This window comes from Myotis brandtii, unplaced genomic scaffold, assembly GCF_000412655.1.
Source record: "Myotis brandtii unplaced genomic scaffold, ASM41265v1 scaffold49, whole genome shotgun sequence".
Lineage (NCBI taxonomy): Eukaryota > Metazoa > Chordata > Mammalia > Chiroptera > Vespertilionidae > Myotis > Myotis brandtii.
Genome location: NW_005368707.1, coordinates 4,136,922 through 4,164,329, shown reverse-complemented (window position 1 = coordinate 4,164,329; position 27,408 = coordinate 4,136,922). Strand labels below are relative to the sequence as shown.

The following is a 27,408-nucleotide window of genomic DNA, read 5'->3' as shown; positions in this document are numbered from 1 at the left end:
TCCACAGTGGCTGCACCAGTCTGCATTCCCACCAGCAGTGCAGGAGGGTTCCTTTTTCCCCGCATCCTCTCCAGCACTTGTCCTTTGTTGATTTGTTGATGATAGCCATTTTGACAGGTGTGAGATGGTACCTCATTGTTGTTTTGATTTGCATCTCTTGGATGATTAGAAACTTTGAGCATGTTTTCAGATGTCTCTTGGCCTTCCTTCTGTCTTCTTTCAAAAAGCATCTATTTAGATCCATTGCCCATTTTTTGATGGGATTGTTTATCTTCTTTTTGTTAAGTTGTATGAGTTCCCTGTAAATGTTGGAGATTAAACCCTTATCAGAGATAATATTGGCAAGTATGTTCTCCCATGCAGTGGGCTTTCTTGTTGTTTTGTTGATGGTTTCTTTTGCTGTGCAGAAGCGTTTTATTTTGATGTAATCCCATTTGTTTATTTTCTATTTAGTTTCCATTGTCCTAGGAGCTGTATCTAAAGATACTGCTTTGGCATATGTCTGAAATTTTGCTGCCTGTGGATACCTCTAATATTTTTATGGTTTCCCGTCTTACCTTTAAGTCCTTTATCCATTTTGAGTTTGTTTTTGTGTATGGTGTAAGTTGGTGGTCTAGTTTCATATTTTTGCATGTATCTGTCCATTTTTCCCAGCACCATTTCAACACATTGAAATGACTGTTTTGACTCCATTGTATGTTCTTGCCTCTTTTGTCAAATATTAATTGAGCTAGTTGTTTGAGTTGATGTCTGTGTTTTCTATTCTATTCCATTGGTTTATATGTCTGTTCTGTGCCAGTACCAGGCAGTTTTGAGAACAGTGGCTTTGTAATACAGTTTGATAACTGGTATTGAGATCCCTCCTACTTTGTTCTTCTTTCTAAGGATTGCTGCAGCTATTTGGAAATGATGGGCTTTTTAATGTAAATTCACAAATGTGGTACCAGCCTTGAATGTGCCATGGGGGCAATTTTTGTTTCTATGTTCTAGGGCAGTGGTCAGCAAACTGTGGCTCGCGAGCCACAAGTGGCTCTTTGGCCCCTTGAGTGTGGCTCTTCCACAAAATCCTGGGATGGGATGGAATGAGGGTAGGGGCTGAGCTGAGTCTTTTTAAAGGAGCAAGAGTCAGTCTGGTGACATGCAGGGGACATGGCACTTCAGACAGAGGGGAGAGCATAAGTAAAAAGAGTAAAAACAGAGGAGAGGACAGCACCGTGATGGCGAACCTTTTGAGCTCGGCGTGTCAGCATTTTGAAAAACCCTAACTTAACTCTGGTGCCGTGTCACATATAGAAATTTTTTGATATTTGCAACCATAGTAAAACAAAGACTTATATTTTTGATATTTAATTTATATATTTAAATGCCATTTAACAAAGAAAAATCAACCAAAAATATGAGTTCGCATGTCACCTCTGACACATATGTCATAGGTTCGCCATCACTGGTCTAGGGGAATGGTGATATTATCTGAACACATGTCACTCAGTGGAAAATGGGTGCTGTAGACTACTGAGTGACAGCTTCTCATGACAACTAACATCACCACACTTTTATCCTCTACCCCCACCCAGATGAGTTGATGAGGGGTAGTGCCTCATTGGTTCATTCTATATGGTCAGTTTCATAAAACACCGGTGTTGGTCTCATCTTTCACGTGAGCCAGGGGTCTTGCTAGTTATTCTCTGTCATGTATCCACAAATTCAGAATTCTCAGGCCATGAAAAGTGAAGGGGTGAGGTGCGTCCCCTACTTAGCAGGGACCAAGACTCTCCTTCAGAGTGACATCTAACAGATGATCATATAAAAAATCTCACGAGGCTTCCCAGGAAACATTCAGGCTCCTTCCTTGGCATGGTCTGTATTTCCTGTCTGGAGGATGGATTCTCAGCAGTGACAGTGTCATACTTGAAAACCTTGGTTAAAGATTGCTTTTGTGGTGCTCAGTTTCTTAATGATCTCGCATTAACTGATTCAACACACACATGCACACATTCCACCCCCATCCCTTAATTGGTTAAAAAGTTCTTCTAAGTTGTAATTGGCAGTTACAGGCATACCTATTTCATGGCACTTTGCGCTTCACAGATGTTGCGTTTTTTACAAATTGAAGGTAACACCAACCAGCAGAAAGATTACAACTCCTTTTATTGTGATACTCACTTTATTGTGATGGTCTGGAACCAACCCCACGGTATCTGAGATATGCCTGTATATGATTTTTCATGTAGGAATTTGATGTACTTTGCAATGAATTCCAGTTAATTAAATTCCTTTCCCATTACTTGGCTTTTGGAATGTCACTTAGTGTGATCCTTGTTTCATTGGTGGAAAAGCTGAGAAATACTTTACTCCCGGCCACACAGAAGGTGCTATGGGCCAGGACAGCATCCAGGTTTCTGAATTTATTGCCAGTTGCCTGGTTATGCTGTCCCTCTGTCAAGAAAATCAGGCCCTGAGCCTGCAGACCTTGCTGTTGTATGTTATTATTTTCTCTTTTCTTTGTTTTTCTTCATTTGCATAAGGGGCTAATTAAACTGGGATCACTTCTTAACAATGGACTTTAATGGTCATTTTTGGAAGACCTATTAGAGTATGCTCTTTTGCTAGGTTTTAATTAAAGAGATGGAGATAGTGCAGTGTTATTATTGTTGAAAAGAATCTTTTAAAAATAAAAAATAATGATCACTGTTTATGAACCCAAACACACTCCAATAGTTTGACAAGTGAGGCAAGAACATATAAAGGCAGTCTATTCAATAAATGGTGTTGGGAAAATTGAACAGATACACGCAAAAATATGAAACTAGACTACCAATTTATACCATACTCAGGAAAAACTCAAAATGGATTAAAGGTATACATGTAAGACCTGAAATCATAAAACTCCTAGAAGAAAACAAAGACAGTAAAACCTTGGACATTTCTTCTAGTGATACTTTTTCTGACAAGGAAAACAAAAGAAAAAATAAACAAACGGGACTGCATCAAACTAAAAAGTTTTGCTGAGCAAGAAAACAAAACAAAAAAACAACCTACTGAATGGGAGAACATATTTGCCAATGATACATCCAATGAGGGGTTAATATCCAAAATTTATAAATAATTCACACAACTCAACACCAAAGAAAACAAATAACCCAATTAAAAAATAGACAGAGAACCTGAATAGATACTTCTCCAAAGAGGACATACTGATGGTCAATATGAAAGGATGCTCAACATCGCTAATCATCAGAGAAATGCAATTAAATCCACAATGAGATATCACCTCACACTTGTCAAAATGGCTGCCATCAATAAATACACAAACAACAAGTGTTGGCAAAGATGTGGAGAAAAGGAACTATTGTGCACTGTTGGTAGAAATGCAGATTCATGCAGCCACCATATAAAATAGTATGGAGGATCCTCAAAAAATTAAAAATGGAACTGCCTCATGACAGATTACACTTCTGGGTTTATAGCCAAAACAACCCAAAACACTATGCTGCCTATGTTCATTGCAGTGTTATTTACAATAGCCAAGCTATGGGAGCAGCCTAAGTGCCCATCAACAGACAAGTAGATAAAAAAGTGGTGGTACAGCCCTAGTCAGTTTGGCTCAGTGGATAGAACACCAGCCAACGGACTGAAGGGTCTCTGGTTCTTGGTTGCAGGCTCGATCCCCGGCCCCGGTCAGGGCACATGTGGGAGGCAACCAATCCATGTGTCTCTCTCACATAGATGTTTCTCTCTCTCTATTTCTCCCCCTTCCTTCCACTCGATCTCAAAATCAATTGAAAACTATCCTCAGGTGAGGATTAATAAACTAACCTTTTTTTTTGAGGTCCTGCTTGTCTCTTACCTGTTTCCTGTGACCAATATAACCATAACAGTTACCTAATTATGTTGTGAAAGAACTTAATTACTGTGTGAATCATGAGTGGTAAGCCAGCCGATTTCAGTTGTCTCAACTATGTGCTAGCGCTTTGTCACTTATTGCCAGATGCTTGTTTACTTGGAGTTATTGATCAATTTTGAGCCATGACCAGCTGCAGCTAATCCTAATGTATATAGTTAGCAGCTATGAATTTGTGACTTTGCCCCTTGGAATACAAAGGCTGCTTTTGCCCACGCCCCGGCTGACTTTAGCTTATAAAGGCAAGCCTTGGCCTCAGTAGGTGATTGTGATTATGCATTACAATGTAAGTCTTTTTATTCTTAAATTGTTTTTCAGAAGACCCAGCTTTATTTGAATTTTCAAATTTGATTCCTATTGAGAAAGAACCCATTCTGTCTGTAGTTTAAAATAAACTCAGTACCCATTTGCACTTTTAAGAACTTAACTCCTTCTTAATTTAGTAAACTGATCATAACCAGGCCCACTCTCTTTTAAAGCTCTTCTGTCATTTGTCCTACTCAGTGGCAATAACATAGATACCTATTTTACTCTTTGATTTGTTAGGCTTTAATCTGAAGGAATATTAAGTGCTTCAAAATATATCTATACAATATTTCATTATTATTATCCTTATTTTGTAGTCGAGAAAGACGAAAGAGAAACACACCAGTCAACAGCATAGTTAGAAATAACAGAGATTGGAATGGGAGAGTTGTGTGACTCTAATCTACTAAGTAGTGTGAATGGATTGGAAGTAAATCTCAAATATGTGGTCTTATCTGTAGGGCACAATTCATTAAAAACTTTTCTCTCCCAGTTTCCCCAAGTAATTTTTTTTTTTTAAAAAAAATGACATACATAAATCTCTTGTGATCACAGATTTAATTCTTTTGAAATCTTCATCCTACTAGAAATATGAAAAGGAAGGAGAGGAGATAGCATGAGACCAGATGAGTTTCCCAAGTAGATTGCCCTGATAATGGAAGATAAAAGCCCACTCATGTCCATCATTCCCTCCAGCAACTCCCCTGCCCAACTTTTCCCTGAAGCCATTCCTGCTCCCATGCCTTGGGCCCTTTCCCACTCTTATCCCATTTTAGCCATCTGGGATCCCCTCAATAATCTTCCCAAATGCAAGATAGCTATCCTGATCCTCCAGTAGCAAGCAAGTCAACACAATTTAGCTCAAAATTTCTGTATTGTCCTCCATCAATACAAGTCCTTTCTGTACCAGTTTTCATCAGTGGACATAAAACACATTTTCTGCACATAACACAGATTTTAGGTACTCCTCTCCACACTCTCATGTGAGCAAGTGTGTACAACTAAGATGTAGACATATATAAATGGTAATGAAGCACTTGACTAAATAGTACTAGTATACTCCCATAATCTTTGTTATAGAGGACTTTTGGTGCTGCTCAGCAAAAAATCAGGGCCCTCTAATGAGGGGTTTATTAGTGTGCTAACATATGTTACTAGATGTGGCTGAAAAACACCCATTCTTTCCACATTGTAATAATATCCTCATTATCTATGTGGAAAGGCAGTACAGAAAATGATGTAGAATTTGGAGTCATACTCCCATGTGAATTTCACTTCTGCCACTTACTGTGTGACCTTTGGCAAGATACTTCACCTTTCTGAGCCTCATTTTCCCCATCTGAGAAATGGGAATCCATATATATAAAAAGCCAGCGACCAGAATGTCATAACGACCAGAATGACCAACCACTATGACACCCACTGCAGCCAGTGAACCGGCCCAATCCAGGGGTGGGGCCAGCTGGCCAATATCCTGCAGCCCCTCTCCTGGCCAGCTCTGCCCCTGATTGCCCCCCCCACTCTGATCAGGGGCAGGGCTGGCCAACCACCCATGGCCCTCCCCCAGGCTGCTGGCCCCCAATCGGCCCCCCCACCCCATTTGGGGGCAGGGCTGGCTGGCCAACCTCCCACAACCCCTCCTCCAGATGCTGACCTTCAATCGGCTCCCCCACTCCATTTGGGTGTGGGGCCAGCAGGCCCACAGCCCACAACCCCTTCCCCCAGCTGGCCCGGCCCTGATCGGACCCCGATAGGGGTGGTTTAGCTGGCCAACCTCCTGTCGTCTCCTCCTCCTGACAGACCCGGCCTGATCTGCCCCAATTGGGGTTGGGCCGGCAGGACCCCACCCATGCACGAATTAGTGCACTGGGCCTCTAGTCTAATCTAATAATAGAGGAATATGCAAATTTGTCCATTACAGCGTCACGTCATGACCACATCAGCAGGCTGCCCTCTTCTCAGTCAGCTGCAAGGCCCGGGGTAGGATAGGACACAATAGGAGGGGAAGGAAACTGCATACAGAAGGGGGTGGCAACCACAGGAAAGCAGAGTAGGTGCACCTGGCAAGGGGCAGGGTGCAGGCGGAGCAGAGCGGGGTGCCCCACCCAGACACAGGAGGAGGTCAGTGGCGGCCGTTGGCAGGGAGGCACCCATGGGTCTGGGACAAAGTGGAGGATGGTCCGAGGCCTTCTGGGCAGATGCACTCCTTTGTGGCAGCAGCGCCCAGGCCATGCGGGCCTTGGCCACCCTCGCTGGGCCAGGCATTCCGGGCAGGAAATGGGAGCAGGACAGCGGTGGGGAGGCCGGGGAATGGGGGGCGGTGAACACCTGGTCAGGGCTGAGCCCTGGGCTGGGGGTTAACCCCCCTGCAACAGAACCTTTAAGAAGGAAAGGAGGGAGGGAAGAACTTTATAAAGGAGTCATTAGAGAGCAGAGTTAAAGAAGGAAAGAGGATGTGTGAGTGAACTGTAGGAGCTATAATGAAAATCAAGTATAGTTGTGTACTGGGGACAGATTTTAAAAGTAGGAGTCAGGAAAGAAAAAAAGATAATTAGGTAGGTAGATAGATATTAAAACAGTGGAAGTAAGTGGAGAAGAATGTGTGGATGAGAGAGAAAGAGGGAGGAAAGAAAAGTTTTAAAGGGGAGCTGGTAGAACTTAAAAGGAGAATGGGAAGAAGGAAGAAATGGTGGAGGGAGCAAAGGAGGCTTGAGGGAGGAAGATAATTTTTTTTATAATCCTTTGTATTTCTGTAGGGTCAGGTGTCACTCACCTCTTTTGTTTATGATTTTGTTTATTTGTGTCCTCTTTGTTTCTTGATGAGTTTGGGTAGAGGTTCATCAATCTTATTTATCCTTTTAAAGAACAAGCTCTTGGTTTTCTTGATCTTTTGTATTTTTTTTTGTCTCTATGTCATTTATTTCTGCTCTGACTTTTATTATTTCTTTCCTTCTACTTACTCTGGGCTTTTCTTATTGTTCTCTTTCTAATTCTTTAAGTTGTATGGTTAAGTAACTTATTAAAAGCTTTTGTTGTGTTTTTGGGATAGGCCTGTAGTGCTATGAACTTCTCACTCAGGACTACTTTTGCTGTGTCCCATTGATTTGGGTTGTTGCGTTTTCATTTTCATTTTTTTCCAGGATATTTTTTATTTCTTCTTTGGTCTCTCTGGTAATCCATTTATTGTTTAATAGCATGCTATTTAGCCTCCACGTGTTGAATTTAGCTGATTTCTAATTTTATGCCATTGTGATCTGAGAAGATGCTTGATATAATTTCAATCTTTTGGAACTTGTTGAGACTTAGCTTGTGTATTAACTTGTTTTCTATATTTGAAAATGTCCCGTGTGCACTTGAGAAGAATGTATATTCTGTAGCTTTGGTGTGAAATGTTCTGAAAATGTCAATTAATTCCATTTGATCTACTGTGTCTTTTAGTATTGCTGTTTCCTTGTTGATTTTTTGTCTAGAAGAGCTATCCAACTATGATTGTATTGCCGTCAATCTCTCCCTTGATATCCTCCAGACTTTTAAAAACATATGTAGGTGCTCCTATATTGGGTACATATATGTTTACCAGAGTTATCCTTATGTTGTATTGATCCCTTTAGTATTATGAAGTGGCCTTCATTATCTCTTGTTATGGCCTTCACTTTGAGGTCTATTTTGTCAGATATGCGTATTGCTACCCCAGATTTTTTTTCATTTTCATTTTCCTGGAAAATTTTTTCAATCCCTTCATTTTCAGTCTGTGTGAGTCCTTTGTTCTGAGGTGTGTCTCTTGTAGACAGCATATATATGGGTCTTGTTTTCTTATCCATTAAGCTACCCTATGCCTTTTGATTGGAGCATTTAATCCATTTATGTTTAAGGTTATTATTGACTAGAGGCCCAGTGCACAAAATTCATGCACTCAGGAGAGTCCCTCAGCCTGGCCTGTGCCCTCTCACAGTCTGGGAGCCCTCAGGAGATGTCCGCCTCATGGGGAGCGGGCCTAAGCCGTCAGTCGGACATCCTTAGCACTGCTGTGGAGGCGGGAGAGGCTCCCACCACTGCCGCTGTGCTCACCAGCTGTGAGCTCGGCTTCTGGCTGAGTGGCAGTCCCCTTGTGGGAGTGTGCTGACCACCAGGGGGCAGCTCCTGCTTTGAGCGTCTGCCTGCTGTTGGTCATTACACATCATAGTGACTTGTCGACCAGTAGACTGTTGGCCCCCTGGTGGTCAGTGCACGTCACAGCAAGAGGTTGAGTGGCCTTAGCATTCATTAGCATATTACGCTTTGATTGGTTGAACAGACAACTGGACGACTGGACACTTAGCATATTAGGCTTTTATTATATAGGATAGGTACTTTTTGTTGCCATTTTTATTCCTTATGCCTGGTTTCATCCATCTCTTTCTATTTCTTCTTCTTACAACAGTCCCTTTAGGACAGTGGTTTTCAACCTTCTGGCCTTTTAAATACAGTTCCTCATGTTGTGACCCAACCATAAAATTATTTTCGTAGCTACTTCATAATTGTAATTTTGCTACTGTTATGAATCGTAATGTAAATATCTGATATGCAGGATGGTCTTAGGCGACCCCTGTGAAAGGGTCGTTCGACCACCAAAGGGGTCTCGACCCACAGGTTGAGAACCACTGCTTTAGGATTTCTTGAATTGCTGGTTTGGTGGTAATAAACTCTTTCTTGAATTGCTGGTTTGGTGAGGAGAGTCCCTCAGCCCAGCCTGTGCCCTCTCACAGTCTGGGAGCCCTCAGGAGATATCCGCCTCATGGGGAGCGGGCCTAAGCCGTCAGTCGGACATCCTTAGCACTGCTGTGGAGGCGGGAGAGGCTCCCACCACTGCCGCTGTGCTCACCAGCTGTGAGCTCGGCTTCCACTCCCTTCTGGCCTATTGTTGAGGAAATCAGCTGATAGGCTTATGGGAGATCCCTTCTAAGTAACTTTTTGTCTCTCTCTTGCAGCCTTTAAAATTCTCTTTGTCTTTAAAGTTTGCAATTTTAATTATTATGTGTCTTGTATGGGGTGTTTTTGGGCTCATCCTGATTGGTACTCTTTGTGCTTCTTGGACTTGTGTGATTTTTTTTCTTACCCAAGTCAGAGAAGTTTTCTGTCATTATTACTTTCAACAGGTCTTCTATTCCTTGCTCAGCATCTTCTCCTTTTGGCAGCCCTATTATGTTGATATTGTTTTCGTTTCATGTTGTCCTAAAGCTCCCTTAAACTCTCCTGCTTTAATTTTTTTTCCCATTTGCTGCTCTGAATGGGTGTTGTTTCTACCTTATCTTCTAATTCATTGATTTGGTCTTCAGCTTCTTCTAGTCTACTTTTGAATCCTCCAGGGTGTTTATTATCAGCTATGTCATTAATAATTTCCAATTGATTCTTATTTATTCTTTCAACATCTCTTTTCAAGTTGATGTAGCTCTCATTAAGTTCCTTAATATTCTCCTTAATTTTCATATAATTCTCATTAAGTTGCTTTTTTTTTTTTTTTGTCTGGGAAGCTCCTGATTTCACCTTCAATTTTGAATGAAAGCCTTGGTGGATAGAGTAGTCTTGGATTCAGTTCCTTTGTTTTTCATTGCTTTATATACTTCATTCCACTCCCTTCTGGCCTGATGTGTTTCTGTTGAGGAAATCAGCTGATAGGCTCATGGGAGATCCTTTCTAAGTAACTTTTTGTCTCTCTCTTGCAGCCTTTAAAATTCTCTTTGTCTTTAAAGTTTGCAATTTTAATTATTATGTGTCTTGTTATGGGTGTTTTTGGGCTCATCCTGATTGGTACTCTTTGTGCTTCTTGGACTTGTGTGATTTTTTTTCTTACCCAAGTCAGAGAAGTTTTCTGTCATTATTACTTTCAACAGGTCTTCTATTCCTTGCTCAGCATCTTCTCCTTTTGGCAGCCCTATTATGTTGATATTGTTTTCGTTTCATGTTGTCCTAAAGCTCCCTTAAACTCTCCTGCTTTAATTTTTTTTCCCATTTGCTGCTCTGAATGGGTGTTGTTTCTACCTTATCTTCTAATTCATTGATTTGGTCTTCAGCTTCTTCTAGTCTACTTTTGAATCCTCCAGGGTGTTTATTATCAGCTATGTCATTAATAATTTCCAATTGATTCTTATTTATTCTTTCAACATCTCTTTTCAAGTTGATGTAGCTCTCATTAAGTTCCTTAATATTCTCCTTAATTTTCATATAATTCTCATTAAGTTGCTTATAGTTCTCAATGAATTGTTTGAGCCCCTTAGTACCATTATTCTGAATTCTTTATCTGGCAAATTGCTTGCCTGCAATTCATTTAGTTCCTTTTCTTGCAATTCCTCCATTTTTCATTTTTGCTGTCCCTTTGTGTTTGTTTCTGTATATTGGATCAAACTGCTATGCCTCCCAGATTTTTGGGGGTGGTCTTGTGTAGTAGGTGTTTTGTGGGACCCAGTGATGCAGTCTCTTAGCTCTCCTGAGCTGGGTATTCTAGGAAAACCCTTTACTTGAGTTATTTTGGTTCTCCTATTGTAGTTTGATCTAGAATATTATTGTCCCATTCGTGAATGGAGTCTCTTCTCTCAGGCTGGCTGACTATGTGGCTCACCCATGACCATGTTGTGCAAACTGTTGCGGAGATGCTGACTGAACAGAATGAAATTCAACAAGACAAAACATAAAAGAAACAAAGCAAGAACATACACCAGACTCCTATAGCAACCACCAAAGAAGAGAGTATTAGGAAAGAGAAAAGAGGGCAAGAATGATAGATACAAAAGAAAAGGGGAAAAAATGGGGAGAAAACAAAAGAAACAAAAAAAGCACAAACAAAAAAAACAGCAAGAAGGGGGGCAGAATATGTAGATGCAGAGCTGAAATAAAGAAAATAAAATAAAGAATTAGAGGAATAGGGGAAGGAAACAGTTTACAATAAAGGAGGGGAGAATGAAATGAAAAGATAAGAAAAAATTTTGGAAAGTAAAATGGAGGAGAAAACAGATAGACCTAAAATAAGAAAAAGAAAAATGATGAGAAGGAAGGAGGAAAAAAAAGGGGAAAGAAAAGAGAGAGAGAAAAATGAGTAATGAAAAAAAAATTGAGGAGAAGGGAAGAGGAAAATTAGATGTATGAATGAAACAACAGAGACTAGAATAATAACAAATCATTAAAGCAGATAGATAAAGAAGATAAATTTGAAAAGGGAAAAGAAGAAAGGAAAGAGAAAAACTGAAAAAAGAGAAAAGGGAGGAAGAAAAAAAGTGAAGAGGCATTAGTTTCAGCCGAGTTTAATACCCCATGGGAGTTTGCTTTGGACCCCACTCCTCTGTCTGCCAATTTTGGGCTTCCTGTTAGGTATTTAGGTGCTAACCACAGTCAGGCATTGTCCTTTGGCTTTTAGCAACCTGCTTGAAGCTCCAAGTGATCCACCACTTTTGTCTGTCTCCACAGTCCTTAGCTGCAAGCAGGAGGGGCTAATCTGTCCTTTAAGGTAGTTTTGTGAGCAGTACAGGGCCCAGGGCTGGGTCAGCAAACTTTCCCTGGATCCTGGACTCAGCCTCTGCCTGCCTGTGCCTGCTAGCCATCTGTCAATCATAATCACTCAAAAGTCTGTTACTTAAAGGGCTTTAGGTGGAGGAGGTGGGGGAGGGAGGGTGCTGTTTAGCTTTCAGGGAATATGGTGGGTGTATTTTCTTGTCCCAGGGCTACTCCTCCGAGAGTGTCCCAAAATATTACTCTGCCCTTGGCTGGACAGAGATCCTATATGGAGACCAACAGGGTTGGCTGGGAACCTGGAGTTTTTAAGTCTGGTTCCCAGAATAGTGGGGAAGACAGCCCCCCCTCCAATCCAGTCACTGAGGGCTCCTTGAGACTGTTCAGACCCATAAGCCTGGCCTCTGCTTTTATTTTCACTGAAAAGCAAATGTGGTGTGCAGGGCTCCTGAGGGTGGGGCAGGCTGTATCACTGGCCCTGGGGCTACTGGGGGAGGCTAGCTCAGTGATGGTGAACCTTTTGAGCTCGGTGTGTCAGCATTTTGAAAAACCCTAACTTAACTCTGGTGTCGTGTCACATATAGAAATTTTTTGATATTTGCAACCATAGTAAAACAAAGACACATATTTTTGATATTTATTTTATATATTTAAATGCCATTTAACAAAGAAAAATCAACCAAAAAAATGAGTTTGCGTGTCACCTCTGACACTCGTGTCATAGGTTCGCCATCACTGGCTAGCTTCTCTCAGGAAAAATGGTCATTTTGGTTTGGATGCACATGAACGACCAAATGCAGGTCTGGCTACTACTTTCCCACATCTCCCTGCCCTGCTTCCCAAGCGCAGCCTCTCCTCAGGCACCTCAAGTCTGTGCCTCCCTCCCTGAACCAAAGCCTTGGTTGAGTAGTTGAAAATGAAACCTTCTGTGCTCTGGGTTTAGAGAAAAAACAAAACAAAAACCCCACCAAAACAAAACAAGAACGAAACTGCAGCTTTCTCTCTGATTGGCTCCAGACTCTGCCTCACAACTGGATGTTATGTGGGCCGTGGGTCTCGGCTCTGGTGCTTTGGGCTGCGGAGCTAGGAGCCCGCCTGGGGTCTGGTCCTCTATCTTCTGAGGGAACAGACCCTCTGTAGCCCAGTGCTTCCTCCTCACGCTCTGCCTGCCAGCCTGTTGCCCTGGGAACTGGGTCAGCAACTCTTGCGACCTCACCCTTCCTACCAGTCTCCAGGTGTTTTCTGTCCTTCCTTGGTAGGTCTCCTCCTCGGGTGGACCTCAGTTGGTAATTCCAGGTGAATGTTCTCCAATTTAGTTGTATTTCTAGTCTGGTCCTTGGACGAGGAGCATAACAGGTCTGCCTATTCAGCTGCCATTTTTTTCGAGTAATTCATTTTTTAATGGGTCTCTTGCATCCATCCACTTTACTGAGATATTTTAATTAATTATCACAATTATTCAGTTACTCTTCTAATCTTTTTAGGAAAACAGTTACATTTGATACAAATTTTTCCTCATTGTGATGACTAGCACATTCCAGTGGAGTGTCAATATCTATAAATGTTCCATGGTTATTTTAAAAGAATGTGTGGGGAATCCTTGCATTGTTTTTTACCAACTCCCTAATACAAATTCTTAGCAAGCTTGTAATACAACAGTCTGAGTCAAATTTCTTGTTTCTTCTGGAACAGTATTTTCTAATTTTCCTTCCTGGAGTTCTCTGGTCTCATCTCTTGAGTCTTAGGTTTATGAGGCTTGAATCATCAGTATAAAATCGGTTTGCAAATACGCAGAAGTCAAAGCAGTATATTTTACTACCTTGACTTATGTGGTCACGTGCCACTCACTTGGAGCATTGACTTTTTACCATTTCTGATCCTGGGAGATGAAGAGCATCTGTAAGCCAAACCTCAATGCTGGGCACCAGGCCCTCTGTTGTCATTAATAAACAGTCATTGGCAGAGGCTCCCTTTTCTGGCTGAGTGGCGTGTTTGGAAGAAACAGTGCTGAGAGCATAGAAAGCTAGCTGGATGGCTGTGTGATGGTTGTGTCACCTCACCAGGTCTCGCCTGCTGCCCCTTGATTGCAGACGGTGGGGAACAGGAAAAGAGGGTCCTTTGTTCCCAGTCCTGCCTCTTTGCCTTCTGTTTTCACTGTTGTCATATGAGGCTCTGACAGTAAGCTGAAGATTACACTGTGATTATATTGCCCATCAGAGTTTCACCTACTAGCTTTGTAGTATTTTTTCTTAAGTTACTCTATTTTCTTAAGTTACAACACATGATAAATCATGTTGGTTTCCTAATCCAAGTTATCCCCTTCTTTATCCTTTTCTCTGCATAGCTGCTGTAACCTGAGTGGTCTCCACACGTCCACACTTGCCTCCTCCAGCCAGGGGCCTCTTTAGCCAGAATGATTTCTTCAAAATATACTCAGCTCATGTTAGTCCTCCACTCCACCACCAAAACAAACAAACAAACAAACAAACAAACAAAACAACAGCCTTTGAATATTTCCTATCAATCTTCAATAAAGATTAAAATTCTCAACCTGGCCTATTGGCCAGCTGGTTTTGTTGCCCACCTTGCTCATCTCCTCCCACTAAACCACCCACTCTTTGGGTCTCAGTCACACTGCCTTTCTTTAAGTCTTCAACATGCCAACCTCCACTCCAATGTAAGACTTTTGCACATACTGTTTCCTCTGACTGACGTGCCTTTCATCACCTCCCTCCTTCTCCAGGGAAAGCTCCTGCTCTTTGTCCAGACCTCAGTCCAGACATACATTCCTCAGGGAAACCTTCTCTGACCCCCACACCTTGTTTAAGTTCCCTATTGTGGCATCCATAGTCCCATGCCCTTCTCCCTTATAGTACTTCTCATACTTAAAGTTTTTACATATTTGAATGGGATAAAAAATTAAAATCTTTTTTCTCCACTAAACTGTGAGCTCCACGAAGGCAAATACCATCTCTGTTTTTGTTTATCTGATGTCTCAGAGGCATAGCATTGGACTTGGGGAATAATAATTATGTCAATTGGTTGAATGAGAGAATACAAAAATGATTTGAGGCAACTTGCTTCTTTATTTGATCTTGAATACATTCCTCATCTCAACTTAGTAAATGTTTGTTTGTTCCTTATCAGCAGCAACAAGGGTGAGGGTGCATTGCTTTGTACACCAAATAGGGTAATAATACTTATTTCAAATATTTTACTTAAAACAATGAAGAACATTATTTATAAAAATGTCTTTTATTTATCTTATCTTTCAAAAAGAAATTTTGAGAAAAATGAGAGAAAGCAATATTAATTCAACCTTTGCATGTTTGAAACTGATTGTGACAATGAACAAATGCCTCCCGGTTGTAGAAAGGAATGTGAGCTGCAAAATACCTGAAGGTGGACAGAGCCAGGAGATGTCTGACAAGAAGCAGGGGCAGGAAGACAACTGGCCAAAGAATTACATTAATTTAAGGAGTAGAAAAGCTTATTGGAAGCATTCTTCAAAACCCTTCAGCAACTAGTAAAATAATATTTTACTATGTTTTCTCCATCTCTTAAAATTCTCACAAATGCAAATTAATGATAAATTGTGAAAATAAGGATTGGCAACTAATTACATCCCCAGGGCAGAAATAATTAGAAAAGGAGCATATTTTCACTCCTTCTCCACAGTTTGATGTTTATGGCATTTGGTAAAGGAGAACGAACATTTGAAAATCCTTTGACATAGCTGGTATTTAAAGAATAGCAATTGGCTAACATTTGTGGCTCTGTATGTTGAATATTTTGGCTCCAATCCTCGGGTATTCATTCTGAAAGATTTATAACCCCTTGGGGAGTATGGTCAGTGACAACGGTAGAACTAAATCCTGAAATGTGGAAAAACTAACTTTTCCTAATATAAAACTGTTCTAAAAAAATCCCTCAAGTCTGTGAATATGTTTCCAGATTTTCAGCAAAAGTTCTTGATTTACAGAATTTTTTTCTATAGCGATCTAACTTTTAATGATTAATATTAAATTTCCATCCTTTGGCTTCAAAAATGGCCTAGAGATAATTCAGAAAAATATATAGTCTTGCCTTTTGGGCACCTGTTGCAATTCTATGACTTTTAAAAAATTTATTTCATTGGTTATAGTATAAATAATGAAGTAAAGTTCAAAGGATGGAAATAGTCTAGAAGAGAAAAATTGAGAGACCTTAAAATGAAATAGGAAACTACGATTGTGCTGAATGTATAAAGAGTAAAATTGCTACCAAAGAAAATATAATGCAAGGGTAGCAGTCAAGAAGGCCCTCGATCATGCACAGCTGAGAATGTCAGGACAGTACTCTCTTCTTCAGGGAGCTGGGCCTTAGTGGGGAGACTCTCTTGGCTTGAATGAGGCATGACATGCTGTCTGACATCTGCTTTCCAGTCATGCTTGAGTCTGAAGCCACTGCCTACAGAACTCTCTATCTGAAGCTTTTGGTTTGCAGTTTCAGACTTTTAATGTAGGAACCCAGCTCTGTTCCTTCAGGTACCCTAGGGGAACTTTCTGTCTCCTTTTAACCATTTAAAATCAGAAAAAGAGCCTTGTTTGATGAATTGTTTTTCTTATTTGCTTTGTTTTTTTTTCTACATTATTTTCTTTAATATAATTATGGTTAGCATTTAGATTCTTCTTTACGGTTTACAAAATATCTGCCTTTTGTTTTTCTAAAAGAGGCACCAGAAGTGCTAGTGTGTGGTGGTCCTGTGCTCACAAACAACGGGATTTATGAAACTGACAATAGTACATAGAGGATTTATTATTTGATGTTTCAAAACCAACTTGATGGGAAACTAGGTGGTGTTAAAATTTCTGTTGATATTGAGAAAAGGACATAAGAGCTGCAAGAACAAAACTTATTAATTTAAATGTAAACAATAAAATTAAGGCTCTTGTCATGCTAAACTTAATTTTGGATATAGAGGACAGCCTAGATTACCTAGAAGGAAGAGTATTATAAAAATGTAAATAGTCAGTGGTGTCACCACAGGATAGTAGTTCATAACATTTATAGCAATATAGAGAGAATTTTTTGGAAAGGACTAAGAGGAAAGGTTAAACTTTTCATCTTCACTTTTGATGCTTGCCCCCTAGTAATGCCATTTCAGTTTCTTATTTAAAAAGTAAAATATTGTGTTGAATTAATGAAAGAATTTGTGTTTGTGCATGTGTGTGATATGGAGGGGGCTGGGCAGCTTGAATATAATTTTCATTTTTTTTGCTAAGTCCATACGTTACATATATCTCTCTATATAAAACCCTAATATGCAAATAGACCGAATGGTGGAACAACCGGTTGCTATGACGTGCGCTGACCAGCAGGGGGCGTGCGCGGAACATGGCTGGCATCAGCCGCAGCGGAATGTTGGAGCAGGTCAGCGGGGATGCCAGACCAAGGCAGGGCACCAGTCGCTGTCATCAGGGTGAGCCTCTGGTGGTTACTGAAAATTCTTTGCTCCTGCGCACCATGGTCCTGGCCAGCGCCCGCACCAGCTGCCAGCACCAGCCCTGCTTGCACCCACTACTGGTGCCGGAGCCGCCGCTCGCACCCACTGCCGGCACCGGTGCTGGCCCAATCACTCGGTGCGATGCGAGTGGTGGTTGCCGGCCCCAATTGCCCCTGAGGGCTTCTCCACCTCCCCCTGCTCCTGAGGAGTGATCAGGGCCAACAGCCACCTCTCACACCCACTGCCAGAGATGGCCCCACTCGCACCTGCAGCTGGCACCAGAGCTGCAGTTCACACACACTGCCAGTGCCCGGTGCTGATCCTGATCACTCGGCACCATCAGTGGGTGTGAGTGGCAGCTGCCAGCCCCAATTGCCCCTGAGGGCTTCTCCACCTCTCCCTGCTCCTGAGGGGTGATTGGGGCAGCAGTTGCCACTCGCACTCGCTGACAGCACTGGCCGCACTCGTACCTGCTGCTGGCACCGGCCCCAATCACTCCGCGCCATCAGCAGGTGCGAGTGGGGCTGGTGCTGTCAGCATGTGGGAGCAGCAGCAATGGGAGCAGGCCTGCCAGCAGAGACAGAACTGGTGCCGTGGCAGGAGGGGCTGGGCGGGAGCATAGAGGATGGGCTGAGACCCGCCCCTGTGCCCACCACAGCCTCGTGGCCCACAGTTCCTTTCAAGATGCACAAATTCGTGCTGGGCCCCTCTAAAAAAACATATGTATGTGTGTGTGTGTGTGTGTGTGTATATGTGTATATATATATGCCTAAGCAACCTTTACAACCGAACAACTGGAATGACCGGTCGCTATGACACACACTGACCACCAGGCAGATGCTCAATGCAGGAGCTGCCCCCTGCTGGTTAGTGCACTCCCACAGCCAACCTCCCTTGGCTGGCTAACCTCCTGTGGTCCCTCCCCTTGGCTGGCCAACATCCTGTGATCCCTCCCCCTGGCCAGCAGGCCCCAATCACCTGATCAGAGCCAGGCTCTGGGCTGGGCTGGGGAACCAGGGATGGGTGGCAGCAGACGGCCAACCTCCCCAGTGGCCAACCTCCCACCGTCTCTCCCTTTGTCCCTCCCCCCAGCTGGCAGGCCCTGTTCCTCCTCCCAGCTGGCAGGCCCTGGTGGCAGTGTGGCCGTGAGGGAAGGAGGAGGGGGTAAGCGGGGAACCACGGTGACAGGGCACCGATGGTGGCGTCGGCATCCAGCATCCGTTCCTTCTGCACCTGGCCTGTCAACTGTCACTTCCTCTCTCAACCCCACCGGGGCCTTCCGGCCCCGATCGGTCCTGCCCCTGAAACTAGGGACCCCACCCGTGCACCAATTTTGTGTACCGGGCCTTTAGTATATACATATATACATATACATACACTGAGTGGCCAGATTATTATGACCATCTGATGTTTGTAGACAAATTAGCTATAATTTCACGCTGAAGTTGCTAGAGGGCCAGACAATTATAAATAGGCAAACAGGTTGTTTACCACGACAGTAGAAGAGATTTTTTTCTGAAGATATGGGTCAACTATGCGATTTAACAGCCTTTGAATGTGGGATATATTTGAACATGAGTGGCCAGATTATTATGACCATCCCATCAGTACTTCGTTGGGCCACCTTTTGCCTTCAATACTGTGGCGATTATTCTTGCATTGACTCCACGAGATGTTAAAAGGTGATGCGAAGAATCTGACACCATGCCTGAATAGCACTGTCCAGTTCTGTGAGATTTGATGGTTGTGGAACCAGCTGCCTGATTGTCCCAATGCTCAATTATTGGATTGAGATCTGGTGATTGTGGGGGCCACCTAAGCAAGGTAAAGTCTCCCTCATGTTCTTGAAACCACTCCTGCACAATACGAGCACCGTGGCATGGCGCATTGTCTTGTTGGAAGAAGCCATCTCCATTGGGATACGCCATCAACATGATAGGATGAACTTGATCAGCAATGATACTTAGGTATGTTGTGCTATTCACAAATTAAAGGGCCCAAATCATGCCAGGAAAACATGCCCCAAACCATAACACTGCCCCCACCAGCTTGAAGGGTTGTACTCATGCATGTGGGGTGCATGCTTTCATGCTGTTTCCACCAAATTCTCACTCTGCCATCTGCATGATGCAACTGGAAACGTGATTCATCGGACCACATGACTTTTTCCAATGCTCAACTGTCCAATCCTGTGTTCCTGTGCGAATTGGAGACATTTTTTCTTGGTAACTGCAGACAGCAAAGGTGTTTGAACAGGCCTTCGGCTTCCATATCCCATATAATGCAGTGTATGGCTTATTTGCCTATAAACGTCAGGTGGTCAAGTGAAGCTTTGTCTTTTTCTCTTTCAGCTACCCATTACATTATCACCAGTTATTAATAGAATTGCATATAAAGAATAAACTGGCAATAAATGCATACCTATCAGTAATCACTTTAAATGTACATGGCTTTAATGCTCCAATCAAAAGACACAAGGTAGCTGAATGGATAAGAAAACAAGACCCGTATATATGCTGTCTACAAGAGACCCACCTCAGACTGAAAAGTACACATGGACTAAAAGTAAAGGGATGGAAAAAGATTGGAAATGGAAAGGAAAAAAAAAAGCTGTGGTAGCAATATTTATGTCAGACAAAATAGACTTTAAAACAAAAGCTATAGTAAGAAACAAAGAAGGACTCTATATAATGATAAAGGGATTATTCCAACAAGAGGATATAACCCTTGTAAACATTCATGCAGCCAACATAGCACCTAAATATGTAAAGCAAATTTTGATGGACATAAAGGGAGAGATTGACAGTAAGAGTGTCATAGTAGTGGGATTTAACACCCCATTGACATCAATGGATAGATCTTCCAACAGAAAATCAGCAAGGAAACAATGACCTTAAATGATACACTAGGCCAGATAGATTTAACTGATACCTTCAGAGCATTTCACCCCAAAGCAGTGGAGTATACATTCTTTCCAAGTGTAATGGAACATTTTCTAGGATAGACCAATGATAGGACACAAAACAAGTCTCAGTAATTTTAAGAATATTGAAATTATATCGAGCATCTTTTCTGACCATAATGTTATGAAACTAGAAATCAAAACAAGAAAACAATACCTCAAAAAACACACGAAGACATGGAGGCTAACTAAATAACATGCTACTAAATAATAAATGGATTAACAATGAATCAAGAAAGAAATCAAGAGATTCCTTGAAACAAATGAAAATGAAACACAACAACCAAAAATCTATGGGACACAACAAAAGCAGTCCTTAGAGGGAATTTATAACATCACAGGCCTATCTCAAAAAACAAGAAAAATCTCAAATAAAAAATGTAACTTTACGCTTAAAGGAACTTGAAAAAAGAATAAGAAACAAAGCCCAAAGTGAGTAGGAGGCAGGAAATAATAAAGATCAGAGCAGAAATAAATGAAATAGTCTAAAAAAAAAACCACATAAAAAAGGTTAAAGAGACCAAGAGCTGGTTCTATGAAAAGATAAACAAAATTGACAAACTAGACTCACCAAGGAAAAAAGAGAGATAAAATAAAATAAGAAATGAAAGAGGAGCAATAATAACTGATGCCAAAAAAAAAATACAAAGGATTGTAAAAAAATATGAACAACTATATGCCAACATATTGTACAATCTGGACAAAATTGATTAAATCTTAGAAACATACAATCTTCCAAAACTGAATCAGGAAGATTCAGAGAATCTAATTAAACAAATGACAACTAGTGAAACTGAAGTAATAATCAAAAACTCCCAACAAATAAAAGTCCTGGACCAAATGGATTCATAGGTGAATTTTGCTCAACATCCAAAGAAGAACTAATACCTATCCTCAAATTGTTCCAAAACATTTAAGAGGAGGGAAGACTCCCAAACTTATTTTACAAGTTCAGCATTATCCTAATTTCAAACTGAGATAAAGACATGACAAAGAAAGAAAATTACAGGCCAATATTTCTAATGAACATATATGCTAAGATTCTCAACAAAATATTAACAAACCAGATCCAGTAATACATTAAAAAGATCATACACCATGATAAGTGGGATTTATTCTAGGGATGCAAGGTTGGTTCAATAGCCACAAATCAATAAATGTGATACACCACATAAATAAAATGAAGGATAAATATCACATGATTGTATCAATAGATGTAAAAAAGCATTTGATAAAATCCAGCATCCATTTATGATAAAAACTCTCAGCAAACTGGGAATAGAAAGAATATACCTCAATGTCATAAAGGCCATATATAACAAACCCACAGCCAAAATACTCAGTGGGGAAAAACTACAAGTGTTTCCCTTAAGATTGTGGATAAGACATGGATGTCTGCCTTCTTATTTAACATAGTGCTGGAAGTCCCCGTCACAGCAGCCACACAAGAAGAAATGAAAGGCATCCAAATTGGAAAGGAGGAAGTGAAACTGTCATTATTTGCAGATGACATGATCTGTATATAAAGAATCCTAAAAATTCTACGAATAAACTACTACAACTGATAAATGAATTTAGCAATGTAGCAGTATACAAAATAAATATCCAGAAATTGGTTGCATATTTATACACTAATAATGAACTACCAGAAAGGGAAACTAATAAAACAATCCCATTCACAATTGCTTCAAAAATAATAAAATACTTAGGAATGTATTTAACCAAGGATGTAAAAGACCTAGACTGGGGAAATTAAAAGGCACTGAAGAAGGAAATTTAAAAAGACACAAATAAATGAAAGGATATAAGGTGTTCATAAACAGGAAGAATTAATATCATTAAAATGTCCATACTATCCAAAGCCATCTATAGATTCAACACAATTCCTACCAAGATACCAGTGGTGTATTTGCAGAACTAGAACAAATATCCTAAAAATTTATATGGAACCACTAAAGAGCCCAAATAGTCATAGCAATCTTGAAAAAGAAAAACAAAATTGGAGGTATCACAGTACCTTATATCAAGCTATAGTACAAGGCCATAGTAGTCAAAACTGCATGGTACTGGTATAAAAACACATATAGATCAATGGAACAGAATAGATAGCCCAGAAATCAATCCACACCTTTATGTCAACTGGTATTGAAAGGAGGAGGCAAAAACATACAATGGGGTAAAGATAGTCTATTCAATAAATGGTATTGGGAAAATTGGACAGATACACACACACACACACACACACACACAGAAACTAGAGTACTTTCTTACATCCTATACAAAAATAAACTTAAAATGGATAAAAGACTTAAATGTTAGACTCAAAACCATAAAAATCTTAGAAGAAAGCATTTCTTGTAGCAATATTTTATTTTATATATATCTCTTTGGGGAAGGGAAACAAAAAATAAATTTAAAAATTATTAATTTAATCAAACTAAAAAGCTTTGGCAGAGCAAAGGAAGCCATCAACAAAAAAAAGAACACACTGAATGGGAGAACATATTTGCCAATGACATGGTATCTGATAGGTTAATATCCAAACTTTATAATTTATGAAACTCAGCACCAAAAAACAAACAAACAAATAATCCAATTTAAAAATGTACAAAGGACCTGAATAAACACTTTTCTGAAGAGAACACACAGATAGATGTCCAATAGACATATGAAAAGATCCTCAATGTTACTAATCATCAGAGAAATGAAAATTAAAACCACAATGAGATATCATCTCACACCTGTCAGAATGGTTATCATCAATAAGTCAACAAATAAGTGTTGGTGGGGATGTGGAGAAAAGGGAACCCTTGTGCATTGTTGGTTGGAATACAGAATGGTATAGCCACTGTGGAAAGCAGTATGGAGTTACCTCAAAAATTAATTATGGATCCAGCAATTCCACTTCTGGGAATATATCCCAAGAAACCTGAAATACTAATTTGAAGAACATATGTAAACCTTTGTTCATTGCAGCGCTATTTACAATAGCCAAGATTTGGAAGCAGCCCAAGTGTCCATCAATAGATGAGTGGATAAAAAACTGGTTACATTTACACAATGGAATACTACTTGGCTGTAGAAAAGAAGGAAATCTTACCCTTGTGACAGTATGTATGGACCTGGAGAATATTATGCTAAGTGAAATAAGCCTGTATGAGGAAGATAAATATCACCTGATCTCACTTATATGTGGAACCTAAAGGACAAAATAAACTAACAAACAAAATAGAAACAGAGTAATAAAGAGAACAGCCTACCAGCTGTCAGATGGGAGAGGTGTTGTAGGGAGAGGTGAAAAAGATGGAGGGATTAAGCAAAACAAAATAAAACAAAAACAAAACTCACAGACACAACAGTATGGTGATTACCAGAGGGAAAGGGGGTTGGGGATGTCGAAGATGGTGCAGTGGTCAGCAAACTCATTAGTCAACAGAGACAAATATCAACAGTACAACGATTGAAATTTCTTTTGAGAGCCAAATTTTTTAAACTTAAACTATATAGGTAGGTACATTCTTATTAACTTAATTAGGGTACTCCTAAGGCTTAGGAAGAGCCACACTCAAGGGGCCAAAGAGCCGCATGTGGCTCGCAAGCCACAGTTTGCCGACCACGTCTATAGGCAATACTACCCTCTACTTACCATACATAAATCATTAGCTACAAAAAAGTATAAATGGGTGATAAATTATGATAGAAGACTTGACTTGGGGTGGTGAACACACAATACAATATAAGATGATATATTATAGAATTATATACCTGAAACCTATTAATTGTATTAACCAATGTCACCTAATAAATTCAATTTAAAAAAAATTGCTACCTCTTTCACAACCCTACTGCCCTTATTGTACCTTCTTTTGTTCTCAATATGGATTGTTGTACTGCCTCCCACATGGTTTCCCTTTCTCCAGGTTTTCCCAGTTGTAAGAATGTACACACATATATAAGGCCATATGCATATTTGTAAGAATAATTTTCAGACATGGTTTGCATAGCAGAGTATAGTGTTGAGAACTACAGGAACCGCCTGTTACTTCTGCATAAAACTTACATTCCTTAGTCGCTCTCTCAAGGTTTGCCCTTTGCATATTGAATACACTAATACCACCTAATGTTGTAGCTGTTTAAAACACACAGACCACCTTTAAATGTTGATGCTTAATTGGAATAATGTTTTATAACACTGAACAGCTTTTTTTGTGCTTTAGCTCTACACGGTTCATTTAACACATTATAACCTGCTCAGAGAACTTTTTAAAAAAGTAATGTGCCATGTGTATGGGAGACATGTTTCCCCCTTCATGGAGTCATAACTGTGTAGAGAATGATCTTATTGAACCTTTCTGTGGCATGGTGTTTTTATAGGGAGGAAATCAGACAGCTACAGTGATTGCATTGTGTTCAATGAAGGATTTCAACTTAGCGCAAGAGACCTGCCAGTTGGCAATCAGGGATGTTGGAGGCCTTGAAGTTTTAATCAATTTACTTGATACAGATGAAGTCAAATGTAAGGTGAGTGGCTTTTTTACAATGGATGAGGGACCTTTTTTATACCTTCTCATGGTCTCTTCTTAGTGCTAGGTGTCTGCTACTCCTACTGCCTGGTTCTCGCCTTATCTGCTATTATTACTGCTAAGATAACTTGCTCCTTCTACTGTTGGCTGCTCTTCTCATCTCTCTGCTTTTCTTTTTTCTATCTGGTTCTTTTCATTAGTATCTGCTTTTTAAATGATGAGTGTTTGTTTATATAATTAAAGGGAAATATATAGGCTATGTGAAACACCTAGAAATAGAAATTTTTTCTCTAAAAACTTAATTGGGGAAGGATTTTTGGTAGACTTGGAATTTTAAAAAATATAGCACTGGTTCTGTATTAAGCACACATTCATCTATAACCTTTTTTTTCTCATTTAGATTGGTTCATTAAAAATCCTGAAGGAAATCAGTCATAATCCTCAAATCAGACGTAATATTGTTGACCTTGGGGGCTTACCAATTATGGTTAATATACTTGATTCTCCACATAAGAGTCTGAAATGTTTGGCAGCTGAGACAATTGCGAATGTTGCCAAGTTTAGAAGAGCCAGGTGGGCAGTGAGACACCATGGGGGCATCACTAAACTGGTGAGTACCACTGACATCAGCAGCAGCAGCGCAGCAGCTGGCATGGAAATGTCAGCTCCATGCTGTCCTTTCTGGCCACTCCCAGACATTAGATAACCACAGGGCATATTCTGAGAATCTTCTTTGGATACACCAAGTCCTTGAAAATTATTTTTGTGTATTTATATTAGCAAGTGGCAAAACACATGTTCCACCTTACTTTTCAAATAAATATAAATTTTAAAAATCGTTGTAGTTCTCACCTATCACATTCGTAGGGATACATTCATGTCTGTGTGCAGTGTTGGTGAGGGGTGGTGAAAGCCTGTGCAGTAGAAAGCAGTCTGGTAGCCTTTCCCTCCAATGTGGTGATATCACCATGAAGATTGTCCCCAAGGTGACGGTTAGAGGCGCATCTTATTGTTACACATAAGAGTGCCAACTGAAAACAGTTGTTTTGCAATATGAGATTAATAAAATAATTTGCAGTATATCCATAAGAAATGCCTATTTGAAGCTCTATCAATGGTGTATTTTATTTACTTATTTTTTATTGTTTAAAGTATTACACATAGTAGTACATATATCTCCTTTTTTTTCCCCATTGACCTTCCCCCAGTCTCCCCTACCCACTTCACATGCCCTCATCCCACCCCCTGCCCAGTGTCTTGTGTCCATTGGTTGTGCTTATATGCATGCATACAAGTCCTTCGGTTGATCACTTACCCCCACTCCCCAACACTCCCCAGCCTTCCCGCTGTAATTTGACAGTCTGTTGGATGCTTTACTGCCTCTGTATCTATCTTTTTGTTCATCAGGTTATAATGTTCTTTATTTTCCATAAATGAGGGAGATCATGTGGTATTTTTCTTTCATTGCCTGGCTTATTTCACTTAGCATAATGCTCTCCAGTTCCATCCATGCTGCTGCAAATGGTAAGAATTCCTTCTTTTTTACAGCAGCTTAGTATTCCATTGTGTAGATGTACCATAGTTTTCTAATCCACTCATCTGCTGATGGGCATTTAGGCTGTTTCCAGATCTTAGCTATGGTAAATTGTGCTGCTATGAACACAGGGGTGCATATATCCCTTCTGATTGGTGTTTCTAGTTTCTTGGGATATATTTCTAGAAGTGGGATCACTGGGTCAAATGGGAGTTCCATTTTTAGTTTTTTGAGGAAATGCCATACTGTTCTCCACAGTGGCTGCACCAGTCTGCATTCCCACCAGCAGTGCAAGAGGGTTCCTTTTTCTCCTCATCCTCTCCAGCACTTGTCGTTTGTTGATTTGTTGATGATAGTCATTCTGACAGGTGTGGGATGGTACCACATTGTCGCTTTGATTTGCATCTCTTGAATAATTAGTGACTTTGAGCATGTTCTCATATGTCTCTTGGCCTTCCTTCTGTCTTCTTTCAAAAAGTATCTATTTAGGTTCGTTTCCCATTTTTTTATTGGATCATTTATCTTCCTTTTATTAAGTTGTATGAGTTCCCTGTAAATGTTATCAGTGGTGTATTTTAGATGTTTATTTAGGAACAAAGGATAAATGAATATTTAATGTAATATAAGATCATAACAGGATTAAAAAACAATGGTACCTCTCACCCAATTTTTAAAGGTCTACCTAAAAATTATAGAAAAGACACTTGAAATAAACACAGAAAATTGTTGATAGGAGTTTTCTATGAAATGATTACCAAATTTTCTTCCTATTTTCAAATATATGTCAGTTTGTTATGGAAGTACTAGAGGCCCATTGCACGAAGATTCCCGCAATAGGCCTTCCTTCCCCTGGCTGCTGGCACCAGTTTTCTTCCGGCACCCAGGACCCAGGCCGTTGGTCCCACCACAGTGAGGCTTGGCTTCTCTGCTCGGGCTGCAGCAGCGAGGCTTGGCTTCTCCGCTCCTGCTGCAGCGGAGAAGCCAAGCCTCTTCAGTCTTCAGTCGTCTTCAGTCTTTGCACCGCGCCTGCATATGCAAATTAACCACCATCTTTGTTTGGTTAATTTGCATAGTCATCCTGATTGGCTGGTGGGTGTAGCGGAGTGACACCAATTTGCATGTTTCTCTTTTCTTAGTGTAGATTACTTTTATAATAAAAGCTAGAGGCCCAGTGCACAAAAATTTGTGCACTGGGGGAGGGGGGTCCCTCCGCCTGGC

At 40.6% G+C, this 27,408-nt stretch overlaps 1 protein-coding gene across 2 annotated transcripts in view; it reads left to right on the top strand.

Annotated features, from left to right (window-relative positions):
- Positions 1-27,408, top strand: part of ARMC4 (armadillo repeat containing 4) — a 221,512-nt gene that overhangs the window by 50,565 nt on the left and 143,539 nt on the right. For both annotated transcript variants that reach the window (XM_005876555.2, XM_014548019.1), the window contains 2 exons: positions 24,508-24,654; positions 25,057-25,266. In XM_005876555.2, the coding sequence (XP_005876617.1) occupies positions 24,508-24,654; positions 25,057-25,266 (357 nt within the window). The remainder of the gene's footprint in view (positions 1-24,507; positions 24,655-25,056; positions 25,267-27,408) is intronic.